At 57.4% G+C, this 21790-nt stretch overlaps 1 protein-coding gene across 5 annotated transcripts; it reads left to right on the top strand.

Annotated features, from left to right (window-relative positions):
• Window positions 1-162: 162 nt before the first annotated feature.
• Window positions 163-21751, top strand: ZNF710 (zinc finger protein 710). 5 transcript variants are annotated; one of them, XM_085070150.1, is made up of 6 exons: window positions 177-298; window positions 2496-2537; window positions 17853-19272; window positions 19865-20074; window positions 20517-20691; window positions 20944-21751. In XM_085070150.1, exons 3-6 carry the CDS (start codon window positions 17881-17883, stop codon window positions 21111-21113), a joined length of 1947 nt encoding a protein of 648 aa, XP_084926276.1. In that variant the 5' UTR covers window positions 177-298; window positions 2496-2537; window positions 17853-17880; the 3' UTR covers window positions 21114-21751. The 5 variants fall into 5 exon arrangements, with proteins under 5 accessions (XP_084926277.1, XP_084926276.1, XP_084926275.1 ...); XM_085070151.1 differs by lacking the exon at window positions 2496-2537 and having other exon boundaries at window positions 163-298; XM_085070149.1 differs by lacking the exons at window positions 177-298; window positions 2496-2537 and adding an exon at window positions 14649-15949.
• Window positions 21752-21790: the final 39 nt, after the last annotated feature.

Here is a 21790-nt window from a genome sequence, read left to right as displayed (position 1 = left end):
GGCGGGGCCAGGAGTTAGGCCACCCCCTTTCTTAAAGGGCCAGCGGCTCTGCCTGCCCGGAGGGGGCGTGCGCGTGGGCACCGGCGGGGTCAGAGCTCACCGGCCCCTGCCCGGTCCCGCTTGCCCCCAGCGCGGGTACACACCGGCCAGGACCCGCAATAACGCCTCTGCTGGGGAGTGTGACAAAAGGGCGGGGCAATCCCCCGTGGCACCGGGGGCTAGCCACGGGCCCTTGCCCGGAGGACACGGACACGGTTCGCCGGGCACGGCGGGGGACATCGAGGGCAGGGAGACAAGGGTCAGTGTGCGCCTCGGTGGGCTGGGAGGAACGGGGAGGGGAAGGGAACAGCAGCGGAGTGACCAGCGGCAGGAGACCGCGCGTCCTGATTGGCTGAGGCGGCTGCAGCCGCGAGCCTCCACGTTCTGATTGGCTGAGACAGCCGTCTCCTGAATCCGCGTTCTGATTGGCTGAGACAGCCGTCTCCTGAATCCGCGTTCTGATTGGCTGAGACAGCAGTCTCCTGAATCCGCGTTCTGATTGGCTGGAGCGGGCAGGCAGCTGCTCCCTGACAGCTGAGCTGCCGGGCCGGTGCTGATCTCGGCCGCGCCGTTCCGTGCCGTTCCGTGCCGCTCCGTGCCGCACTGTGCCACACGGTGCCGCTCCGTGCCGCACTGTGCCACACTGCCGTTCCGTGCCGTTCCGTGCCGTTCCGTGCCGCTCCGTGCCGCACTGTGCCACACTGTGCCGCTCCGTGCCGCTCCGTGCCGCTCCGTGCCGTTCCGTGCCGTTCCGTGCCGCACTGTGCCACACTGTGCCGCTCCGTGCCGCTCCGTGCCGCTCCGTGCCGCACTGTGCCGCTCCGTGCCGTTCCGTGCCGCTCCGTGCCGCACTGTGCACGCCGCTCTGTGTCCTGTCCTGTCCTGTTCCCCGCTCTGGATCCCGCTCTGTGCTCTTTGTTTCCCGTTCCGTGTCCCACCCTCTGACCTGCCCCGTGCCCTGCTTCACGCCCCGCTCTGTGTGCCACTCGGTACGCCGCTCCATGCCCCGCTCTGTGCCCCGCCAGGTGCCAGGCCCAGGCATACCCCCTGGCTGGGGCACCCGCGGGAATTTAAAGGAGTGAATCTATCTCCCTGCGCCTCGTCTGTCCCCGTCAGTATTGGCAAATATTTGTGCAGGCAGAGCCGTTTCCAGGCCAAGTGCGGGGCGAGGCTGGGCTGGGAATGTGAGGAAGGAAGTGGCAGTTTGGGGACCGGTGGCGCCGCTCGGGTCCGGGCTCCAGGCTGGGCCGGCGGGCAGCAGCGAGGATGTGAAGGGATGCTGAGCAGCCCCCAGAAAGGCGTGGGGAATGTGAGCACCGGCAGTGGCAGTGGGGACAGAGCAGGGAGCTCAGTTTTCACCAAGAACACAAAAAAAACCCCAGAAAAGCAGAAGTAAGCCCAGACAAAGGGCTGTGTGTGGAGACAAACTCTACTGCGATTAGTCCGGCCGGCGCCACCTGCTTCCATGGAGATGAGAATCGCCCGACACACCAGTCGTATACCGGCTGCCTCCGCACGCTCCTTCTTCCATGGGGAGGAGACCCTCCTCCTCCTCCTCCTCCTCCTCCTTCTCCTCCTCTTCCTTTCCTCCTCCTCACGATGGGAGCCAGAGCCTGCAGCCCGCAGATCCTTGGCTGTTGTTACCCACTCTCCTTCCCACACCTCATCCCATCTCCATCCCTCCCTTCTGGGGAGCAGCTGCCTCCTGCTACCACATCCCCACAGACACATAGTTCAACCTCTCCCTTCACTTTCTTGGGGGAGCCAGCAGCACCTCCCCTCCCAAACCCTCCAGTACCTGGACCACCTGCTCCCCTTCCTATACCACATCCCATCTCACTTCCTTCCTTTGGGAACCAGCCACCTCCTGCCACCCGACCCCTGCACACCCTGGCCTCTCCCTCCACCTCTTTGTGTTGGGTGAACAGCATCCCCCCCAAAGCCCTCCAATTCCTGTAACATCCCTAATTCCTCTCATCCCATTTTTGGGGAGAGAGGGGTCCTTCTCATCAATCCCTACAAAGCTTTTTAGGGTGCACTGACCTTTCCCACCACCATAGCAGAGGAGAGTGATGCCCAGCTAGGATATTGGTCCCTTGAAAAGGTTGTCCCCCCTCAGCATCATTCTATGGGGTCACAATCCCCCAAAATGAAGATGAGGTAGAAAATGACCCCTGTGCTGCTGGAGGGGACATCATGCAGAGACAGTGTGGGCATAGGGTCCTCATCGACCACTCCCACCCTCATTACCCCCACTTCTGACCCCCCAAACTGGTACCGAGGACAGCCCCGGCTCCGGTGGAGGATGCTGCTGAACCGGGGGGGGTGTTTCGCGGTGGTCGGGCAAGTTGAGGAGGGGGAGGAAGATGAAGGGCGGGCGAGTTAGGAGGAGCTGCTTTGCATCCCTTCACGTCAGCCCTGCCTCATTCCCTCCTTCTTCCTTCCTGCGCACCCAGCGCCGGGCCCGGAGCCGCCGCCGCCGCCCCGTGGAGCCGCCGGTGAGTCCTCACCGGGCCCCCCCGTGCCCCTAAAGCCCACCCACCCTGCCCCGCTTCCCACGGAGGGTACAACAGCGGGGACACCGGGATGTCGCCGCCTTCCTGCCCCGCGCGACGGAGACGGGAGCGATGGCGGCGGGAGGGACCGGGAGCACGGGGAGGACGGGGGGATCCCGGTTCCGTGCGTGGGGCACCCCCTCCCCATGGAACCCCCCCGAGAAGTTTCCCCGTGGCCGCGCGCAAACTTTCTCCTCCGGGAAAGTTGCGGGGAGGGCGCGGGGCGGGGGGCCCTGACCTGTTGCGGGAGGGGGACCAACGCAGCCAGGGACCCCGCGGCCGTGTCGCGCGTGGGAGGGATGCTGGGGGGATCGGGGGTCGGGCGGTACCGTGGGGTGCCCCGACTCGCGGGTTTGAGGGTCACGGCGGGAGCTGGGCGGTCCCCGCGCACCGTGCCCGAAGTTTAGGGAGTTTCCTGGTGTTTGGGACCGGCCAGCCGTAGGGGTGCCGGGTGGGGTTCCCCGTGTTCGCAGCGGCAGTGTGCTCCGGGGGCCTGAATGGCAGTGGGGAGTGGGGGTGACACTGTGGGCTGATCCCACACCAGGCAGGTCTCGCTTTGCCTTCAGTCCCGGAACACCCCGGGATTTCCCACTGTGGGACCCGCAGGGACACCGTGAGGGCTGCGGGGCTTTGTGTTCTGCACCCCAGCAAGGGACCGAGGGGAGCTGCTTGAAAGACCTCTGGATCTCTGGTCATAACACTGTCCTGTTGCTATATTAGTTACAATTAATTAATTAATCAAGCATTAGGATTTTTCTTGTGAGCAGCCGTGTAGGAAGAGGAGGATGACATGGGGGAATGGGGGCAGCCCAGACCCTGACCTCCACTGGAGTGGAGCCTGACCCACCCCCAGCTCCAAAGCCTGATTGTCCCCAGGTCTGGAGCCTGGAGCCCTCCAGCAGGTCCAAAGCCTGCAGCTCCATCAGCCTCCTACATCCCACACCATGATCCTGCATCCCATGCCACACTCCTACTGCCCACACCCTGCTCCTGGCCTTGCCTTGGTAGCTCCTCTATCCCAGGCTGGAACTGGCCCCACCAAGCTATGGATCCGAGTGGTTCCCACACGGTGCAGCTGGGTCCTGTGGGTGTTCAGGGCTGGCCACAGGACTGAACAAACATCTTGGGTTGGAGGGACACTCCAGGCATGAATCTCACAGGGACCCTGCGAAATCACTGGGAGGCCCCAGGGGTGTCTGATCCCTATCTGGCCATGGGGAGCAGCAGCTGGGGCAGCACAGGCCAGGCAGTGACCATCCCCTGCTCCCACCCTGGGTGACAATGTTTTCACTGCAGAAGCAGCTGTGGAGCAGGCACATCCTCCTTGCCTGGTCAGAGCTCCTCTCCTGCAAGCAGCTTTGCATCAGTGCCCTCTTTATGGGTTGCACTGTATCCCTCCAAAATGGGAAACAGGAGCTGAAGCTCTGCTACACCCCAGGACACATTCCCACCCAAACTTGAGGGTGACTCTTAGGGTTAGACATGTGTCCCTGCAGCAGTGGCAGTGGAGCATCTCCAGTGGTGTGGGTCACAGCTCATCATGTTGGCATCTTGGTTTTGGTTTATACCCCAAGGAAGTGTTTGTTTCGGACAGTTTTATTGGGTCATTTTAGTTTATCAACTAGTTTGGGAATCACAGTGTGGAGAGGGAGGAGCACAGACACTGTCCTGCTCTGCTCTGCAGCTGGAAATGCTGAGGAATCAACAGAGCAGTGGGTTTGTACTGCCAGGAACATGCCAGCATCACAACCATGAAGGAGGCTGCCTGTGCTCCTTTATTTTACAGTTATTCCTTGTGGAGAAGTCAGCTTCAGCTCAGCCTCTGCTCGAGCCCAGTCTCACAGAGCCCACCTGTCTGGTCTCAGGTGGCAGCTGCTGGAATGTCCCAAATACCTGTTCAGGGCACGTGTGCCACAAAGGTGGCATAGTGAGGCTGGAAGAATGCTTCAGGATGGCTGGGATGCAATGTGCCATCAGTGCCCCAGTCCCATCCTTTGTGCTGCCTGTGCCCAAAATCCTCAGGATGAGTCATGGTCCCTGCTGAGCCCTTCCCACAGGGCTTGACCTTGGGGACAGGGACCACGATCAGTGACAAGCGTTGTCCCTTTGTTCCTCTGTCCCACATTTTCTCCTCAGCCCTGTGCACACCCTCCTCTCTTGTTGTGGCAAAAGGCTGTGGGTTACAATGGGATTGGGGTGGGAGAAGACCCAGCACAGCCTGTGCCCAGCATGGCTTTCCCTAAATCCCAATTTCTACCCAAAGCACAATGAAATGTGGGATGTCAGTCGGGAAGGAGGTGCTCCTGCTGAGCCATGGAGGAAGGTCGGTGTTTGTGGATTTGAGGTTCTGTATTCAGACACCAGGGAGGCTGTTCTGCTCACCTGGCTTCTGCAGAGGAACAGGGCTCTCCCCAGTGAGGGAACAAGGAATGATGAACTTTCCCAAACTTTAAATTAGAGGGGAGAAACATGGGTTTTGACTTTTCCTGGCCTTTCCTTGCATCTGTCCATCTGTCGTTTGAGTGCCAGTTGAATATTTGTAGTGAAAATTAACAGGTACAATATGTCAACACCTGCGGGTGGCTCCGTGGTGTCCCTGTGCTGTCACCTCCTGGTTCTCAGGGTGTTTGGACAATGTTCCCTGCAGACTATCACAGATTTTAGTTAAAGGAGAAGTGACCAGTGTGTGGGTGTTCTGTTGTGCAAAGCAAAGACAAACTTGCAGAAAGTTCACCTGAATCTTCTCCAGATTGGCTCTGGGGATAACCCAAGGGTAACAGGGTGCCGAGGAGCACCACAGCTGTGCAAGGCAGGGAGCTCTGGTAGGACAAGGTACATCTCATGGCCCTGGAGCTTCAACACCAGGTTGCTCCAAGTCCCATCCAAATGGACCTTGAAAATTTCCAGGGATGGAGCAGCCACAGCTTCTCTGGGCAACCTGTGACAATTCCCTGCCCTCTGTCAGTCTGACACCATTCTTCCTTGTCCTGGCACTCCCAGTCCTTGTCCAAAGTCCCTCTCCAGCTCTCTTGGAGCCCCTTTAGGCATTGGAAGGAGCTCTAAGGTCTTCCTGCAGCCTCATCTGCAGCCACTGGCACAGTCTGGGTTTGGCAGAGAGGCCATTCTGGGCAGCATGGCAGTGCATCCGTTCAGGAAGAGTGGGCTGGGAGGAGGAAGCAGCACACTGACATGCTCATTGTTTTACTTCCACTTCTCGTCCATGGGGACTCATGTTGGTGCCTGGGCAGTGCACACCCCAACGTGCTGTGCTGGGGAGCTGCAGCCAGGGAACAGGAATTTCCTGGGGACTGCAGGTGGGAGCCACGATGGCGCTAGGATGGGATGGTGAGGCTCTGCTCATGCTCTTCAGGGAGCCTTTGCTCAATCAGCCCCGTGGCAGGGCTGGGGTCCCTCCCTGGGCACAGTTGGGATTGGCCCACGGCCATCAGAGCCACACCAGGCTGGAGCCTTTATCTTGCCCGTGCTGGGGGTGACCTGGTGAAGGAGAGGAGGGGGAGGAAGGACAGGCAGAGCTTCCAGAGGAAGAGTGCTCGCCACTGCCTCTAAATTTATCTTTCCTGTTTCTCAGCAGCAGCATCATCTCATTCCATTCTCTGTGGTGTCAGGCCATTCTTCCCTCTCTGCCTCTCTGCTGGCACCCTGTCCCTCACCATGTTATCCCGGTTTAACCAGTTCTGTCTCTCCTTTGCTTTTGCTTTCAAGTTTTACTTCTGGTGTGCTCCCTGGTAGCTTTTCCTTTCCCTCACCATTGATCTGTTCCCACACCCACTATCCCAGGGCCCTCCCCATGTCCCACAGCACCAGCCCCTGGCTTGGGGGTTAAACTGGGGGCTGGGCAGGTGCCAGTTCCTCTGGGCTCAGGACTGGGAATCCATGAGTAAACTGGAGAACAGCTGCAAGGCTTCCCTTGAGCAGCCCTGTGTCCAGCCCATGATGGGCTGCTTTCAAGGGAGAGCTTCTTCTTTGAACCATGGAATCATTTTGGTTGGAAAGGACCTTTGAGATCACAGAATCCTCTGGGCAGACTGGCCTGCTCATCCCAACCTCCCCAAGAGATGCTGCTCATGACCAGGCAGATCAGGGCCATCCCGGACCAGCCAGGAGAATCAGGGACATCCAGTACTGGCTGGGTGCATCAGGGATGCCCAGGACCAGCCTGGCTGGTGGCTGCTGTTGGGAAGAATTGCTTTTGTGGTTAGGATGGATGTTCCAGGGAGCTGCTTCCCTTCCCAGTCAATCCACAGGGATTGTGAGGCTCTCATTCCTCATAAAGGACTTTCTGCTCTGAGTTCTGACCCCTCTGCCATCCAAAATGTAGGCATCTTAAACTCGCAGCTCAAACACCTCCCTCCTCCATGCCAATCAATTCTTTGTTCATTTACTGAGCAGCTCAGAGTTGCCCTTCCCAGGCACAGATTGACCTGCCCTCCTGGCTCTGCTGTTGGGTTTGCTCCAGAGCCATTAGTTTGTCCTTGCCATGGCCATTCTGTGCTTGCTGTGCACAAAGTCACCAGCCCTGGAAGCGTTCAAATGCTGTGTGCACATGGCACTTGGGGACATGGTTTAGTGGTGGCCATGGCAGTGTTGGGGAATGGTTGGACTCCATGAGGGCTTTTCAGCCATAGTGATTCCATGATTCCAGCCCTGACTCAAGTGTCCCCATGGCTGAGGGGACACAAATTCACTGGGAGCTAATGCCTCTCAGAGGAGCTCTGCCCTCAGCCAGGGGTGCCCTCTGGAGATAAAGCACTTGCTCAGAGGCAGAACCGTAGGCAGAGCTGGATGAACCTCCTCCATCAGAGCGCTGAGTTCTCTTCTGAATCCATCAATTCCCTTGCCATCCATCCCTGTCTGTGCCTTGGCCTCTCTGCACACGCCAGCAGACCCGGCTGGGCCATCGCCGAGCTCGCCTGCCAAGAGCCAGCCCTGATTTATGGGGGCTCCAGTGGTTTGCTTTGGTTTTGTGATTATCAACAAGGGACACATAGAAGGAAATTATTTCAACAGCTGAATATTGTGTGTGTTTATGGGACTTTCTGGCTGTGAGAAGGAAGGGCACAAAGTACAGGGGTTGTGCAGATTGGGATGAAAACGGGGAGGGGAAGTGGAGCAGACTCCAGGGTGAGCCAGGGCTGCCAGAACCAAAGCAGAGACAGCCCAGCCTCACTGAGACCTTGGGAAATATTAATTAGGATGAGTAAATAGTGCAAATATCCCCACCGTCCTGCTCACAAGCAGGGTTTGCCCACTGCATCTCCCTGTATCACCTGACAAGCCCTATCATTGCACTTTACACCAGGCAGGTGATCCATCCCCCAGTGCCCACAGCAGCTCCCAGTCCAGGTTCATCCAGCATTGGCTCTGTTTTCAGGGATGGGACAGCCATGAGCTGCAGAGCCCTGGGCATTGCTTCCAGCCAGCTCCCGGTATGCCAGGTTGTGTCCATGTCAACTGTCCAACCACTGCGACACGCTCCAGACAGCAGTGCCAGACCCCACTCTTTCAACTCCATTTCAGAAGATAAATGTGTGTATTTTTGTATAAAATCCTGGACTCTGCCCAGGGTTAGGAGCACTACAGGAGCTTTCACAGCACGATGACACACAAGAACATGCATGCAACAAGCAGGAATTGCATTTTACCCTGGCCCTGTGACCTGGCAGCAGCGTGCAGCTAGCATAGCATCTCCAGACCAGAGATCTCTGCCTTCCCCCCAGAAAAAGCAGCCGAGTCCTCTGCTGCTTTGGATCTCAAAGACATGGGCCATACAGGCAGGGTGGTGCTTGGGGGCCAGCAAGCACAGCTGGCTTTGGGCCATGTGGGGATACCATGTCTTGCATGCCTGGCTTGGGTCAGTCCTGAGCTGGGAATTCATGAACTGCCACCAGTAGGGGCCTTTGTCCAGTGCTTCCTGCTCCATCTGTCCACTTCAGCCTACCAAAAGCTTGTCCCTGACCTCTCAGCTGCACAGAAAAGGATCCGAAACTTCCCACCTTGGGGATCTGAAAGTAGAAGTGGCATTGGAAGCTGCACAGCTGTGCTTGTTCCTGTAATTGTGTGACACATTGAAGAGCCATGGTATTGGAAAACTGGGAGTGAAACGTTCCCAGTTGGTGTGGTCCAGTGCATGGTGTGGGTGGAAGGGGGCTCAGTGCTCCCCAGTTCCTGTCCTGCCCACGGTGGACAGCTCCAATTCCCTCCCCTCCCTTCACCTCTGGTCAGTAGGAAATGGCACTCGCTGTGTTTGTGACTGGGCTGAGTTCTGCAGTGGATTCCTTGTGCTGGAGGTGATTCCAGAGCCACAGAGCTGGAGGTCAGCGTCCCCCATGCAGGTTCAGCTGTGCTTCACTCACCGGGACCTTTGCCATCACTGAGGCAAACCACAATTGCTTGTGCTGTGCTCAGGGATGTCCAGGGGACTGTGGCACACAGGGGCAGTTTCTCCAAGGCAGAACAGCCTCAGAATCTGGAGCTGTCAGAGCAGACAGAGCATGAAGTGTCCCCTCACCTGTGCCCAGCACAGCTCTTGCCCAGCTGCCAAAGCTGGGAGTGGCTGCAGAGTTATGTGTGGAAGATTATCCAGTCGAGTGTAAATTACCACACTCAAATTAGAACCCCTCAGCTATGATTAACTTCTCACCCAGCCCTTCAGGGGGGATGGCAGATGCAGGGACAGTGGCAGAGCTCAGTGATGCCCAGCCATGGTGGGCACAACATCCCTGTGGGGAGCAGGCAGCCCCCAGCCCTGCAGGGCGCCGGGACTGCCTTGCTTCCTGCCTGGGATAAGCTGTAGGAGGGCAGTGGGGAGCTGTGTGTGCCCCTGCTGGGGGACAGAATGGACAGGTTCCATACATGGCAATATCACAGCTGGATTAAAATTGTTCCCAAGGATAAGGGCAACAATGCTCTTGAAAGTTAGACCCTTAAGTTAGACCCTTCTCACTGTGGGGATCTCCCCTCAGTCCTTGCACCTGAGCAGCTATTTCACATCCCACCGGGCAGCCTGTTCCCTTTGGGGTGAAACACATCTCCCATTTGTACCGTTTTGTGTTGGTTTTCCCCTTTTACAGCCAGCTGGGTCGCACACACCAGGGTGCCTGAGCTCCTCCTGCCCGTATGTTGTCTCCTCAGACCTCCAGCCACATTTATGGCTCTGCCCCAAGGCCCTGGCAGTTTATGATTAACCCCAGACCCGGGGATGCTGAGCAGGAGCTGTGTCAAGCATGAGTGATGCCACATGGGCTCAGGACATTCCTCCTCAGCCCGGGACTGTTTGGGGTCAGATGGCATCACACCCAGGTCTCTGCAGGACCCCAGGGTGCCTGTTGCCTCTGTTCCAGAGCACCTGGTGTTCTGGTGAGCTCCATCTCCAGTGTTTTGTTCCCCCTGGGTGCCACCTCTTTGTCCCACATCCCAGTGCTGCTCTCCCCCTGCACTTTGGTTCATTTTGGGGTTGTTTGGGCTGTTTGGTCCATCTCCACAAGGGCCTGTTAACCCCCACCACTGCTGAATGTGCTGAATGAACCGGGGCAGTGCTGGGACTCACAGACCCAGGTAAAAGCCCTGTTGGGTCTTTCCAGGCAAGGGTGGGTGCTGGGGGGTTCCTACAGATTTATTTGCTCAGGGTGTTTGCTGCCTCATTTTCCAGAGGAATGGTGAGGTGGTGAAGGTAGTCCAGCCGAGCACTGCTCAGTCCCATTTCCTTTCTGTCCCCATCTGCATGTGTCAGTGCTGGGAGCAGGTTTGTCAGCGCCTCGGTGCCTTTCAGGGACTTCGCAAAGAGCAGATTTATTTTCTGCTATGCTGAGAATTAGCTCCCCTTTCTTCCTCTTCCCTCTGCCCCCGCTGGAAAGAGAGAGAATGCAGGGAAGAAGAAAGGATTTCCATCGCGGCGGTGATTGGCACAGCCCTGAATGAGAGGTCATTCCAGCCGGCTCTTTCTTTTCAGGGCCCTTTTTTCCTGCTCCCTGTATTCAGGCTGGCAGCATTCTTTCTTTTCAAAGCTCTTCTGTCTGTCTCTCTCTTCCCCCTCCTTTATTTTTCATCCCTTTTCTTTACTTTTGCTGTCTTTTCATTCTGTTTTTCTCCACCCCCTTGGGGCTCCATTTTTTTCTTTCCCTTTTCCTCTATTCAGTTCCTTTTTTTCTTCTTGCATCTCTTTTGAATAGCTCGGCTATTTTCGGAGAGGAAAGGGACTGTGCTGGGGAGAAGCCGTTGCAGCAAGGAGGAACTTGAAAGTCTTTTCTTTCCCTGTTTATTTCATTTAAAAGCAAAAATTGTTTTTCAAGGCAGAGCGAGGGTTCTGTGTGGAGCCTTTGAAGCCAGGCTGGGACAGCAGCAGGGCTGGGAGCCTTCCCTGCTCCTGGCAGTGCCACATATGCTGCCAGTCCCAAACCACTGACAAACCCCTGGAGCACTGGGGTTGGTGCTGCCTTGGCTGGGCTCTGGGTGCAGGGTGTGCATTGGTCATGGTCAGCCTCTGCACTCAGATCTGAGGGATGCAAGGTGCCAGGGTTTGGTCCCTTCCACAGAGGAATGACAGGAAGGTCTCACAGACATCCATAAGGTGATTCCAGTCAGTCTGAGGAAAACCCCTCACTCAGCAGAGGCTTGTCCCAGCGTCACTGCTCCAGGTGCCACCAGCAGGCCAGCTCACTGTCACAGCTCTCCTGTTGCCCTGGTGCCATGCTCCGGGAAGGGCTGTGAGGGCAGAAGGGCTGGAAAATCAGGCCTGAAGCATGATGGGTTTGGTTTTCTAGGGAGGAGATGATGTGCCCTGTGGCACAGCAACAGAAGCTCCTCGGGAAGGCAGGTGGGGCCAAGAAGAATCCTCCTCCCAGAATGCTCCCTGCCCAGGCACCACTCTGGGCATGAACCATCAGTGGTTTTGGTGTGGTTTTGATACAGCTTTGGTGAGGTTTTGGTGCAGTTTTGATGCATGCCTGACTACTCAGAGAGCACAGGTTTTCCATCCCTGGCTAGAACAGAATGCCAGCTCCAGCATTTGCTTGGCCCATCCGTGAGCAGAAGTTCCCTAAAGAGACCTCCCCAGAGCAGGGACAGTGCTGGTGGCCACAGGCCTGATCCTCTGGGCTCCTGGCTCTGCCACAACATAGGGGTCCCGTGGAAGTGACCCTGAGTCAGAGCCAGGCTCCCTGCTGCTTCCCACTGACCCCAGAGCCTGGAGCAACCTGTCTTCCTCTCATGTTTCCATTACCCCCATGGCTAAATGGATGCAATCAGGACTTTAATATTCAGGAAACACCTTTTCCCCATGAATTTTAGTCTCCCCTTATTCTGGTATAACATAAAAGTTGAGGGTGATCTGTGGCACAGGAGCTGCTGGCTTCTGTGCTGGCTGTGTTAGCATCGTGGAGTCATGGAATCCTGGATTTGGAGAGACCTCAAGGAACACCTAGTCCAACCTTTTTTGGGGAAACTGGACAAGAGGGTCACGTGGCTGGAGGTCAGTGCTGTCAGATGCTGGAGAAGGGGTGGCAGGGCACTGTCACCCCATTGTCCTTGGCCAAGAGGCACTTTGGGGTGTGAGCAGGGGTCCCGTGCTGGGCAGATAGGCTGCGGGAGGGCAGGAGCGGGGCCAGGGCCCAATGGTTAATTAAACAGATCATTTCTTTAAAGTGAGATTCAAATAATTGTAACCCCGAGATAGAGAAGGCATTGGAGGAGATGAAAAGGGAGAGAGAGAGAAAGGAAGCAAAGGACAGAGGTTCAGAATGGGGAGGGAGATTAGGAGAGAGATGAAAGAGAGAGGAGAAAGATAAGAGGGAGAGAGGGGACAGATCTCGGCGCGAGATGGGCGTTGCCAGGGAAACGGGAAGAATGAGGGAGCAACTGGAGGGATGGAGGAGCAGAGGATACTGGGGGTGGGGAGCGAGGGATGGAGGAACAGAGGGCTGGAGGCTGGCAGGATGGAGGGGCAGAGGGATGGAGGAGCAGAGGGATGGAGGAATGGAGGAATAGAGTAACAGAGGGATAGAGGGTTGGAGACTGGAGGGGTGGAGGAGCAAGGGATGAAGAAGAGGGATGGAGGAGAAAAGGGATGGAGGCTGGAGGGATGGAGGAGCAGAGGGATAGAGCCTCAGTCTCAGGAGGAGGAAAAAGTGGATTTCCAGCAGAATGAGAAGCAGGAATGGGATGTCACAGCTCAGCATAGGTGCCTGTGTGCTGGGAGGAGCATTTGGGATGGTGGCTCTGTCCCTCTGCAGTGAGTGGCCACAGCACTTGCTGCTGTCCCCAGTTCCCCCTCTCACCCCAGTTCCCACTGGTGGGTCCCATATCCCTGGGCTGATAATGGAGGAACCGGGCAGCTCTGTGCTCCACACACTTTTATTCTGCAGCACTGGTAACCACTGGTTATTTGAAAGCCATTCCCTTTTCCCTCCCAGTCAGAGTTTGTCAATAACCATACATCTTCAGAGGGGTAAATATTTACCTCTGATCGGTGGGCACAGTGGTCAGAGTGAGAATACCCCAATTCCATGGAATATGTTCAGAGGAAGCTCCCGTGGAGAGGCTGGGGAGGGTTTGATGTGCTCTGGTCACATCCACTCCTCCCTGAGCCCTTGTCTGTCCCAGGGCCTCACCTTCCCCGACTTGGTTTTCCACCTGCTCTTATTAAAAATACTGTCAACATCCTGCTGCAAATCCCAGGTTGTGTCCTTTGTTTTGTGAAGCCAAAGCCCCCAAAGACTACTCTTCCTCCACCCAGAAGCACTTCAGTGACACTCGTGATGTCACGTCTGTCACCGGTTGGAGATTGCAGGGAGCGGCTGCTCTCTGATCTGCTGACAGTGGAGGTTTCTTTTTTCTAGAGAAGTTTTCCTTAAAACAAAAGTTTTCTTTTAAAAATGTAGTTTGACAGCATCTAGTGTGGAGGCACCAACTGAATTTAAACATGTATTTATTTGTTGTCTGTGGCAGCAGCACCTGGCCCCGCATGGCTCCTGCCCATTTCTCAGAGCTTTGGCTCATTTTTACAGCAGTTTCTCTGCATCAGGGTCAGTTCTGGGGAAATAAGTGCCAGAAGTGCCAGTTTTGGTTCTGCCACGGTGTCTGAAGCCACTCTGTGTGTCAGCCCCTGACACACACCACCAGCACAGAGCCAGGGCTGGGCAGTGCAGCCGAGGTGACCCCCAAATCCTTGGGCTGGTGCAGGACAGGCACGCAGGGTCAGGTTTAGGAATAATTTTAGTTGTGATTTTAAGGAAAACAACATTTTTCTGTTTGGAATTGTGGGGGGTTGAGCAGCTTTATGTGAAATCTTCAGGCAACATGAAAGCCTGTTTTCCCCTTTATTAAATTTAAATGAAGGCTGCTTTTGAGAAAGAAAGGAAAATAAAATCAAAGGTTTTCTCGCAAATATCAGATCCATTATCAGACATTTTCTGGTAAAAAAATCTTAAAAAGTTTTACTGCCTCCTTCCCCAGTGAGACACCCACCATGCCCAAGGTCCCACTTTGTCCTGGGGCTCAACCTCGTGCCTTGGGAGCTTTTGTCCCAAGGTCTGCACCACCACATCTGTGTCAGGGGAACCTCCTGGCACCCTTCAGGCACTGGGAGCAGAGGGTGTGCAGAAGGGTCCTGCAGGGAGCCCTGTAAAGGAGGTCTAGCAATGGGGGTCCCACAGAGGGGACCTGAAATAGGAGTCCTATAAAGGGGGTCCCACACAGGGTCCTGCAATGGGGGTTCTGCAAAAGGTTTTACAAAAGGGTCCTGCAATAGTTGTCCCACAATGTGGGTCCTGCAAAGGGGATAGCCAGGAACAAGTCCTAAATGTCGTCTTTAGTATGGCACCATGCTTGTCAGGCAGCCTGGGAGCCTGTGCAGGGGGCCAGGTGACTTAAACTGCTACTGCTAGGTGAGGTTTCTGTGGAGCAGATGTAATGTTTTCGTGATGCTCAACTGAGGATTTACCAGGTTCTTATCTCTAGAGTGATGGTGCTGGCAGAGGGGCCAGGTGGGGTGGTGGCACAAGTGATGGGGCAGGTGGGGGAAACCAGGGGAGGTCAAACAGCAAAGGGAAGGGAAATGTGTTCAGAGACACAGCTCTTAGCCTGGTGGCTGGAAAATCTGGAATCCAGCAAGGAATGTGCTGGTAGTGGAGAGCCTGTTGTGCAGATGCTGCTGCCAGGGGGACCCAGTGAGAAGTGAGTATTTGAGGGGCTAATAATGGAGCAAGACAAGAAAATAGAAGTAAATAGCACAAATAAGTGAAAGCTATGAAGAAAACCCTACTTTAAATGACCAGGTGGTGAGTGAGGAGCTGGTGGAGGCTCCAAGGGAGGCAGCCAGGGCCAGGGATGGCAGGGTGTGCAGGATGTGCCAGGGCAGAGCCTGGATCTTCCCAGATGTGTTGGGAAAGATGGGAGGAGAGATTTCATCAAAACTAAACCTTGGGGTGGAAGGAGAAATGATGAAAGAAACCCACATTTCACAACCCCAAAGGATCAAGGACAGCTACCACCAATGTTGGCCCCAAGTGCATCCATCCTGCAGTGTTGGAGACAGGAGAGTGGTGATGGGGAGAGACGAATGAGTGGACTGGGAGCTCAGCACACGCCACTGGCAGAGGGGACATGGGCAAGTGTATCTGTGTGACCCCCTGTGAGGGAAAGGGATGGGTGGGTGAGGGTCTGCATCAGGAAATGAGCTGGAGGGACCTTGGCCCGAAGGACTGGACTTGAAAAGTAAAGATTATTAAGGTCTGGAGGAGGGTTTGGTTCCCAGCAGCAGCACTGGACAGGGACCCTGAGCTTGGTGGGTGAAAGCCTGTGGGTGCAGCCACAGGTCTGGAGGTCTGAGCTGATGGGGAGGAGGACTTGGAGGAGGTGCTTGTGTCACTGTTGACATCAGCCCTGGGACAGGAGTCTGCATGGTGTTCAGCTCTGCGTGCTTCAGCCCTGGGCATTGTCCTGCTTCTGTGGAATGCCCACTCCCAAAGAGAGCAGCTGTGGCAGGACTGTGCTCCATCACAGCCTCTGTTTCGGCTGCTTGAGCAAGGCTGGAAGCAGCTCCCTTGGAGCTGGCAGTGCTCTGCACTCGGGGCTGTTGGGAGTTTCCTGGGGGACCTGAAATACATGACCTCACCTCACTTGCCAGTGTGTTGGGAAATGGTGTTTCCAGCTGCCTTGGCAAGTCCCGAGGCGTGAAGAGGGAAATGAGAGCGGGAAGTGAAACAGCTGCCTCTGCCCTGTTCCTGCTTCCCTGTGTGCTGTTTGTGCAGCTGCAGCTCCGCAGTGCTGTGGCCTGGGACAGCAAATCTTCTATACCATGTCGTGGGGCTCATGTGTCCGATGGAGACAAGTGCAGAGAGGTTTGTGCAGCACAAGGCTTTGCTTTTCCTGCAGACAAGGAGAGCTCATCCTCTTTCCCAGTGCCCAGGGTAGGAATCCACACTTACTTTCTGCTAAAAGCCTCTGGTTTGAGGTGGCTGTAAGACTCCCAGTACCGGTCTGGGGAACATGTGAGTGTGTTGGTCTTGCAGCTGCCTCATCTCATGGTTCTTGTTTTGGGAAGCAGAGACCCAGCACCATGCAGGGGGGCCCACTGACCCCTCTGCTATGCTGGGGACATGGAGAGAGCAGCTGGGTTCCTCTCCCATGTCGCTTCTCCTCTGCCTGCAGTGGGCAGCTCGGGGGCCCCATGGAGCCCCACGGGAAAGAGGGTCGCAGCCGGCGGGGTACAACCCCGGGGCTGTTCAGTGCACGGCGGCAGCCACCTCCCTTAGCGCTCCCTCTTCTTCCTCCCAGCCCTCCTCCTCTTCCCGCCACCGCCCTCCCCCACTCCTTGCTTTGTTTCTCTGCCTCCGCACTAGTCTTCCCCTTATCCCCTTCCTCCTCCTCCCACCCCCATCCTCTTCCTCTCCATCCCCTCCCTGCAGCCTGAAGACGCCCCTCCCCTCCATTCCTGTCCCTCCAGCCCCTGATCCCTGCCCGCTGGCTCTCCGGGGTGCCCGGGCAGATGGGGGTGCTTGGCTGAGATATTCCTCCCGCCTGCTCCCACAGCGTCCCCCTGGCAGCTCAAGCCTGGGCAGAGTCCCCTCACTAGGTGTGTGTCACCGTGGGCCAAGAGTCGCCAGTGCTGTGGCCAGTGCCAGCCCCGTGTTGGCACAGCAGATGGGAGAGAACTGGAGGGACTGGTACCCCCGATGTCTGCGGGCAGCCAAGCTCCTGTGGTTGGTCTTGCTCCCCTTCTCTGTCTTTTCTTGTTCTCACACTGGTTCTTCACCTTCCCCATCATCGTCATCATCCTATCCTCTTCACCATCCCATCCCATGTGTGTGGTTGGTGTTTGGGTGGGCACAGTGCTGGCATGAGGGGACACCTAGGGCCACGTAGGGATTGGCAGGAGCAGGCAGCTGCCTGCAGCAGAGAGAGGGCAATGTCCCATCCATGCTCAGTGTCCTGTAGGTGACCTGGCTGCAGGGATGATGCCCAGGCACTGTGGGGTTTCCCTGCTCCAAAGTGGAGGTTCATCCCACGATCTCCTCATGCTGAGCAGGTTCTCCTGGGACTGTGACAGGATCTGGCTCAGAGTTTATCCCTGTTTTACCTCCCCCACAGGATTTCTTTGTTGTAGCTGCAGGAATAATTGTATTTAGGAGAACACTCTTCAGCAGTAGGAAGCGGCAGCTCTCCAGGCACATCCCTGCCTGTCCTTGCTGACTGCTGGGGGGGAGGATGCTGTGGTGATGCTGGGACTCCCAGGGTGAGTGTGCCAGCCACCAGTACTGAGCCCAGCACAGCCTCTGCCTGTGCCTAGGCCCACTGCTGGGTGGTTCTGGTGGGTCTGGGCCCCGTCTCTCCTGCTCCCTGTGCTGTTGCTGCTCCTGACAGAGCTCAGAGCCACACTCAGCTGTGACCAGTTCCCAAACTGTACAGGCTGAGAACTCCTGTTCTCAGGAGTCACTTCTGGGAGCTTGAGGGCATGCAAGCAGCCAAACCCCAGCCCCAGGAACTAACAGCCAATCCAGTGAGGCTGGCAGTGCACACAGATCCAAGCTTCCCTGCTCCTCCTTACAATGGAAACCCCTGGGGCCCCTGTGTCTCTGCATCCTGGGTCGTGTGGTGCTGGGGACCCACACTGGACCTGCGTGTCAGTCTGGGGTTCACTTGGAAGAGTGCTAAGGAAAGAAGTGAGAGCAGGAATGAGCCCCTGCAGTGGTGTCAGTGGCAGTGAGGTGCAGGGGGCTCACAGCCATGTCTCTTCCTCCTCAGCTATGACGGCGTAGGTCGGCGGCGAGAGATGGATCGGTTCAGCGAGTGCGGGACACAGACAGACGCCGTGGTGGTGCTTTCCCTGGCACAGGCTGCAGTCCTAGGCCTGGTGTCCGATAATGAGCTGCTTGGGGCCACCATCACCCCCACTGGCTTCTTCCCAGGGCTGGCTGGGGAGCAGCCGGACAATGCCACCACAGAGCCTGGAGAGCCTGAGGGTGAGGAGCAGGGACCTGGGGATGGGCAAGACGAGGACACCCTGGAGGCAGAGTCCTCCCTGGAGAAGCATGCCCGGAGGAGGAAGAGGCCACCTGTGAGGCTGCTGCCCAAGGTCAAGAGTGAGAAGGCAGACCTGGAGGCTGATCCAGCATACAACGCGTCCGTTCCTGGGGACAAGGAGGGTGAGGGGCAGCACGGCCATCTGCCCCAGCCCCCAGAGCCCAGCCAGGAGCCAGCGGTGCAGAGCGGTGCCATGAAGATGATCGACCTGGGCACCTTCAGCAGGAAGCCCCGACGGCTGCGGCACCTGCGCCGACATCGGGAGCTGGAGGGCAGTGAGCGCCGGCGCAGGGCTGGTGACCTGGGCAGCAGCACTGCGGGGGCCCCGCGAGCCGCGGGCACCTTGGATGTAGGCGCCCCATCCCCTGAGGAGGCAGAGGGCCCTGCACCAGCATCCCCCGAGCAGGTGAAGAGCGAGCAGGGCTGTGGCTGGCAGGAGCCGGGGGAGCTGGAGGCAGCCGGCGGCACCAGCGAGCACAGCAGGAAGGCACAGCTGGACAGACTGGACATCAACGTGCAGATCGATGACTCCTACCTGGTGGAGGCGGGGGACCGACAGAAGCGCTGGCAGTGCCGCATGTGCGAGAAGTCCTACACCTCCAAGTACAACCTGGTGACCCACATCCTGGGCCACAACGGCATCAAGCCCCACTCCTGCCCACACTGCAACAAGCTGTTCAAGCAGCCCAGCCACCTGCAGACCCACCTGCTGACCCACCAGGGCACACGGCCCCACAAGTGTGGCGTGTGCAGCAAAGCCTTCACCCAGACCAGCCACCTGAAGCGGCACATGCTGCTGCACACCGACATCAAGCCCTACAGCTGCCGCTTCTGCGGCCGTGGCTTTGCCTACCCCAGCGAGCTGAAGGCGCACGAGGTGAAGCACGAGAGTGGGCGATGCCATGTGTGCGTGGAGTGCGGGCTGGACTTCTCCACGCTCACCCAGCTGAAGCGGCACCTGGCCACGCATCAGGGCCCCACGCTCTACCAGTGCCTGGAGTGCAGCAAGTCCTTTCACTACCGCAGCCAGCTGCAGAACCACATGCTGAAGCACCAGAACGTCCGGCCCTTTGTGTGCACCGAGTGTGGGATGGAGTTCAGCCAGATCCACCACCTCAAGCAGCACTCACTCACGCACAAGGTAGGGGCTAAGGGTCCTCCTCTGGGGTGCTGCCCTCATCATGCCCAGAGGAGATGTGCCAGCTCAGGATGTGGGTGCTGGCAGAGGAATGTCCCAGTGCCCCCAGGCCTGGGAGGAGATGGGTGGTGCTGGTGGGCAGTAGCATCTGGGGCTGGCATTAGCTGGGGTCACTGACATGCAGTGAGGGGGTCCCTAGGACCCAGCCCCTGCCCTTCTGGGGTTCCCTTCCTCAGAAAGGGAGTTTTAGACCTGCTGCAGGGTAACCTGGAGGGCCCTGTCCAGGAGCTGTCACAGCTCCTCTAGGCAGGCTGTATGTGGGTGTTTGCCCTTTTCCAAGGGCTGTTTAATGGGGAGCAATTGGGCTGAGCCCCAGAGCAGAGCTGGCACTCAGATCCGCTTACAAAGCCTGTCCAGCCCCCACCCACAGCCACTGCATGCTGCTGGGCTCAGGCCAGGCCAGGCTCTCAGATACACCCCTTGGACTGAGCACAAGAATCCCATCCCTTGCCCATGGGGTCCCTGCTCCATTCTTGGCACTGCTCGTGTGTCCCCAGCACCTGGGGGTCTGCCCAAGCTCCCCCCCACCCCACAGCTCTCCCACCCCTGGCAGGGCGTGAAGGAGTTCAAGTGCGAGGTGTGTGGGCGGGAGTTCACGCTGCAGGCCAACATGAAGCGGCACATGCTGATCCACACCAGTGTCCGGCCCTACCAGTGCCACATTTGCTTCAAGACCTTTGTGCAGAAGCAGACCCTCAAGACCCACATGATCGTGCACTCACCAGTGAAGCCGTTCAAGTGCAAGGTACCAGCGGGACTGGGGGGCTGATGGAGCTGGGGATGGGGGGCACAGGTTCAGCTGTGCTGTGCCCCCAGGAATCTGGCCAGGCTGAGCTCTTGAGCATGGAAGTAGCTTTGTGATGCCTCCCCTGCTCATTTGGGTGCAGAATGTCTGCTCCAAGCTGTGGTGAGAGCAGTGCTGTTGCTGAAATGACAACCGGTGCCTCTCTCTGACCAGTGCTGGATGCTCTGGAGGTCCCAGCAGCATCAACACTGCATCCCTAAGCCTCCCATACAGAGCAGGAGAAGGGAGGGAGCCCCGTTATTCTTGGCAGGAGCCACAAGGGACTCCAGGAGAGCAGCAGCCCCATTACTCGTGGTGGGAGCCCCAGGGGAGCCTGGGGGCCAGGCCTGCTGTGCAGAGCCTTTGGCAGCCCCGGGGCTGACCGTAGGCACGCTGCCGGCAGGTCTGCGGGAAGTCCTTCAACCGCATGTACAACCTGCTGGGGCACATGCACCTGCACGCCGGCAGCAAGCCCTTCAAGTGTCCCTACTGCTCCAGCAAGTTCAACCTGAAGGGCAACCTCAGCCGGCACATGAAGGTCAAGCATGGGGTGATGGACATCAGCCTGGACAGCCAAGGTGGGTCCCTGGCGCGGATTGGGCATCATGACTGCCCCCAGCAGGGTCCATGGCATCAGGAACTGGGCTGTGCCACGGTGGCTGTGGCAAATTCCTGTCTTCTCCCCCAAGGGCTACCCCCACAAGTAGCCCAGATCAAGCAAGGCTGTGGCTCCCAGGGAGTTTTGGGCTCCAAATCCAGGGCGGGGGGGAGCTGCTGGTCCCAGCCCTCACCACAGGTCTGTCACTGTGTGTTCCTGTGCTGACTCCTAGATGCCATGATGGAGCTGGCTGGGACTGACCACGCCGAGCTGGATGGCCAGCAGGAGATGGATGACTTCGAGGAGGAGAATTACAGCTACGAGGCTGTGGGCAACCCCCCAGATGAGCACACGCTGGCCGAGCAGGCCATGAAGGAAATGGCCTACTACAACATGTTGTAGCCAAGGCTGGAGGGGCTGTGGGGGCCTGGTGGGGTTAAGAGGGGCTGCAGCACCCAGCCAGGCCCTGCAGAGCTGGAGGGATGGTTTCCACTGGGCTTGTGAAACACAGGGATGTCCAGAAGCCTTTGCTGGACCTGCCTTGGCTCTGTTGCTGCCTGCCTGCCCCTGCCTGCACCCTGCATCTGGTGACTTGAAGCTGCAGGCAGGGGAGGCATGACCCAGCAGATCACTGAATGAGTAAGGATGGAAGGGGCTGCAGTGAATCAAGATGATGAGCATCACTAATTATTCTACCTCCTGGGTCCCCCCTTGGCTGCACAGGGGCTCCCCCTGAGCCCCTGGCAGGCAGAAGCCCCTGCCTGCAGGAGGAGGTGGGTTTGCATTCCCCACTCACCCTGGGGCTCCCTGTGCTCCCTGGAACACAGAACAGAGTATTTTCGTAGAAGCTCAGGGCGCAATCAGCACCCATAGCTCCCGGTCTGGAGCTGCAGCTAGCAGTGGATCTGGGGGAGGCAAACCCAGTCCAGCCCCAGCAAATGATGGTATTTTGAAAGTAATTTATTTTTTTCAGATGTGCCGCATGGTTGGATCTATCTTTTCACGGAGTTCAGTTCCCTTCAACCAATGTGCTTTGTAAACCTGTGTAAGCTGTGTGGTCTGTGTGGGGAGAGGGGGTT

The sequence above is a fragment of the Lichenostomus cassidix genome, chromosome 10 (genome assembly GCF_008360975.1).
Source record: "Lichenostomus cassidix isolate B80296 chromosome 10, HeHo_3.0, whole genome shotgun sequence".
Lineage (NCBI taxonomy): Eukaryota > Metazoa > Chordata > Aves > Passeriformes > Meliphagidae > Lichenostomus > Lichenostomus cassidix.
This window is presented reverse-complemented; position numbering and strand designations above follow the sequence as displayed.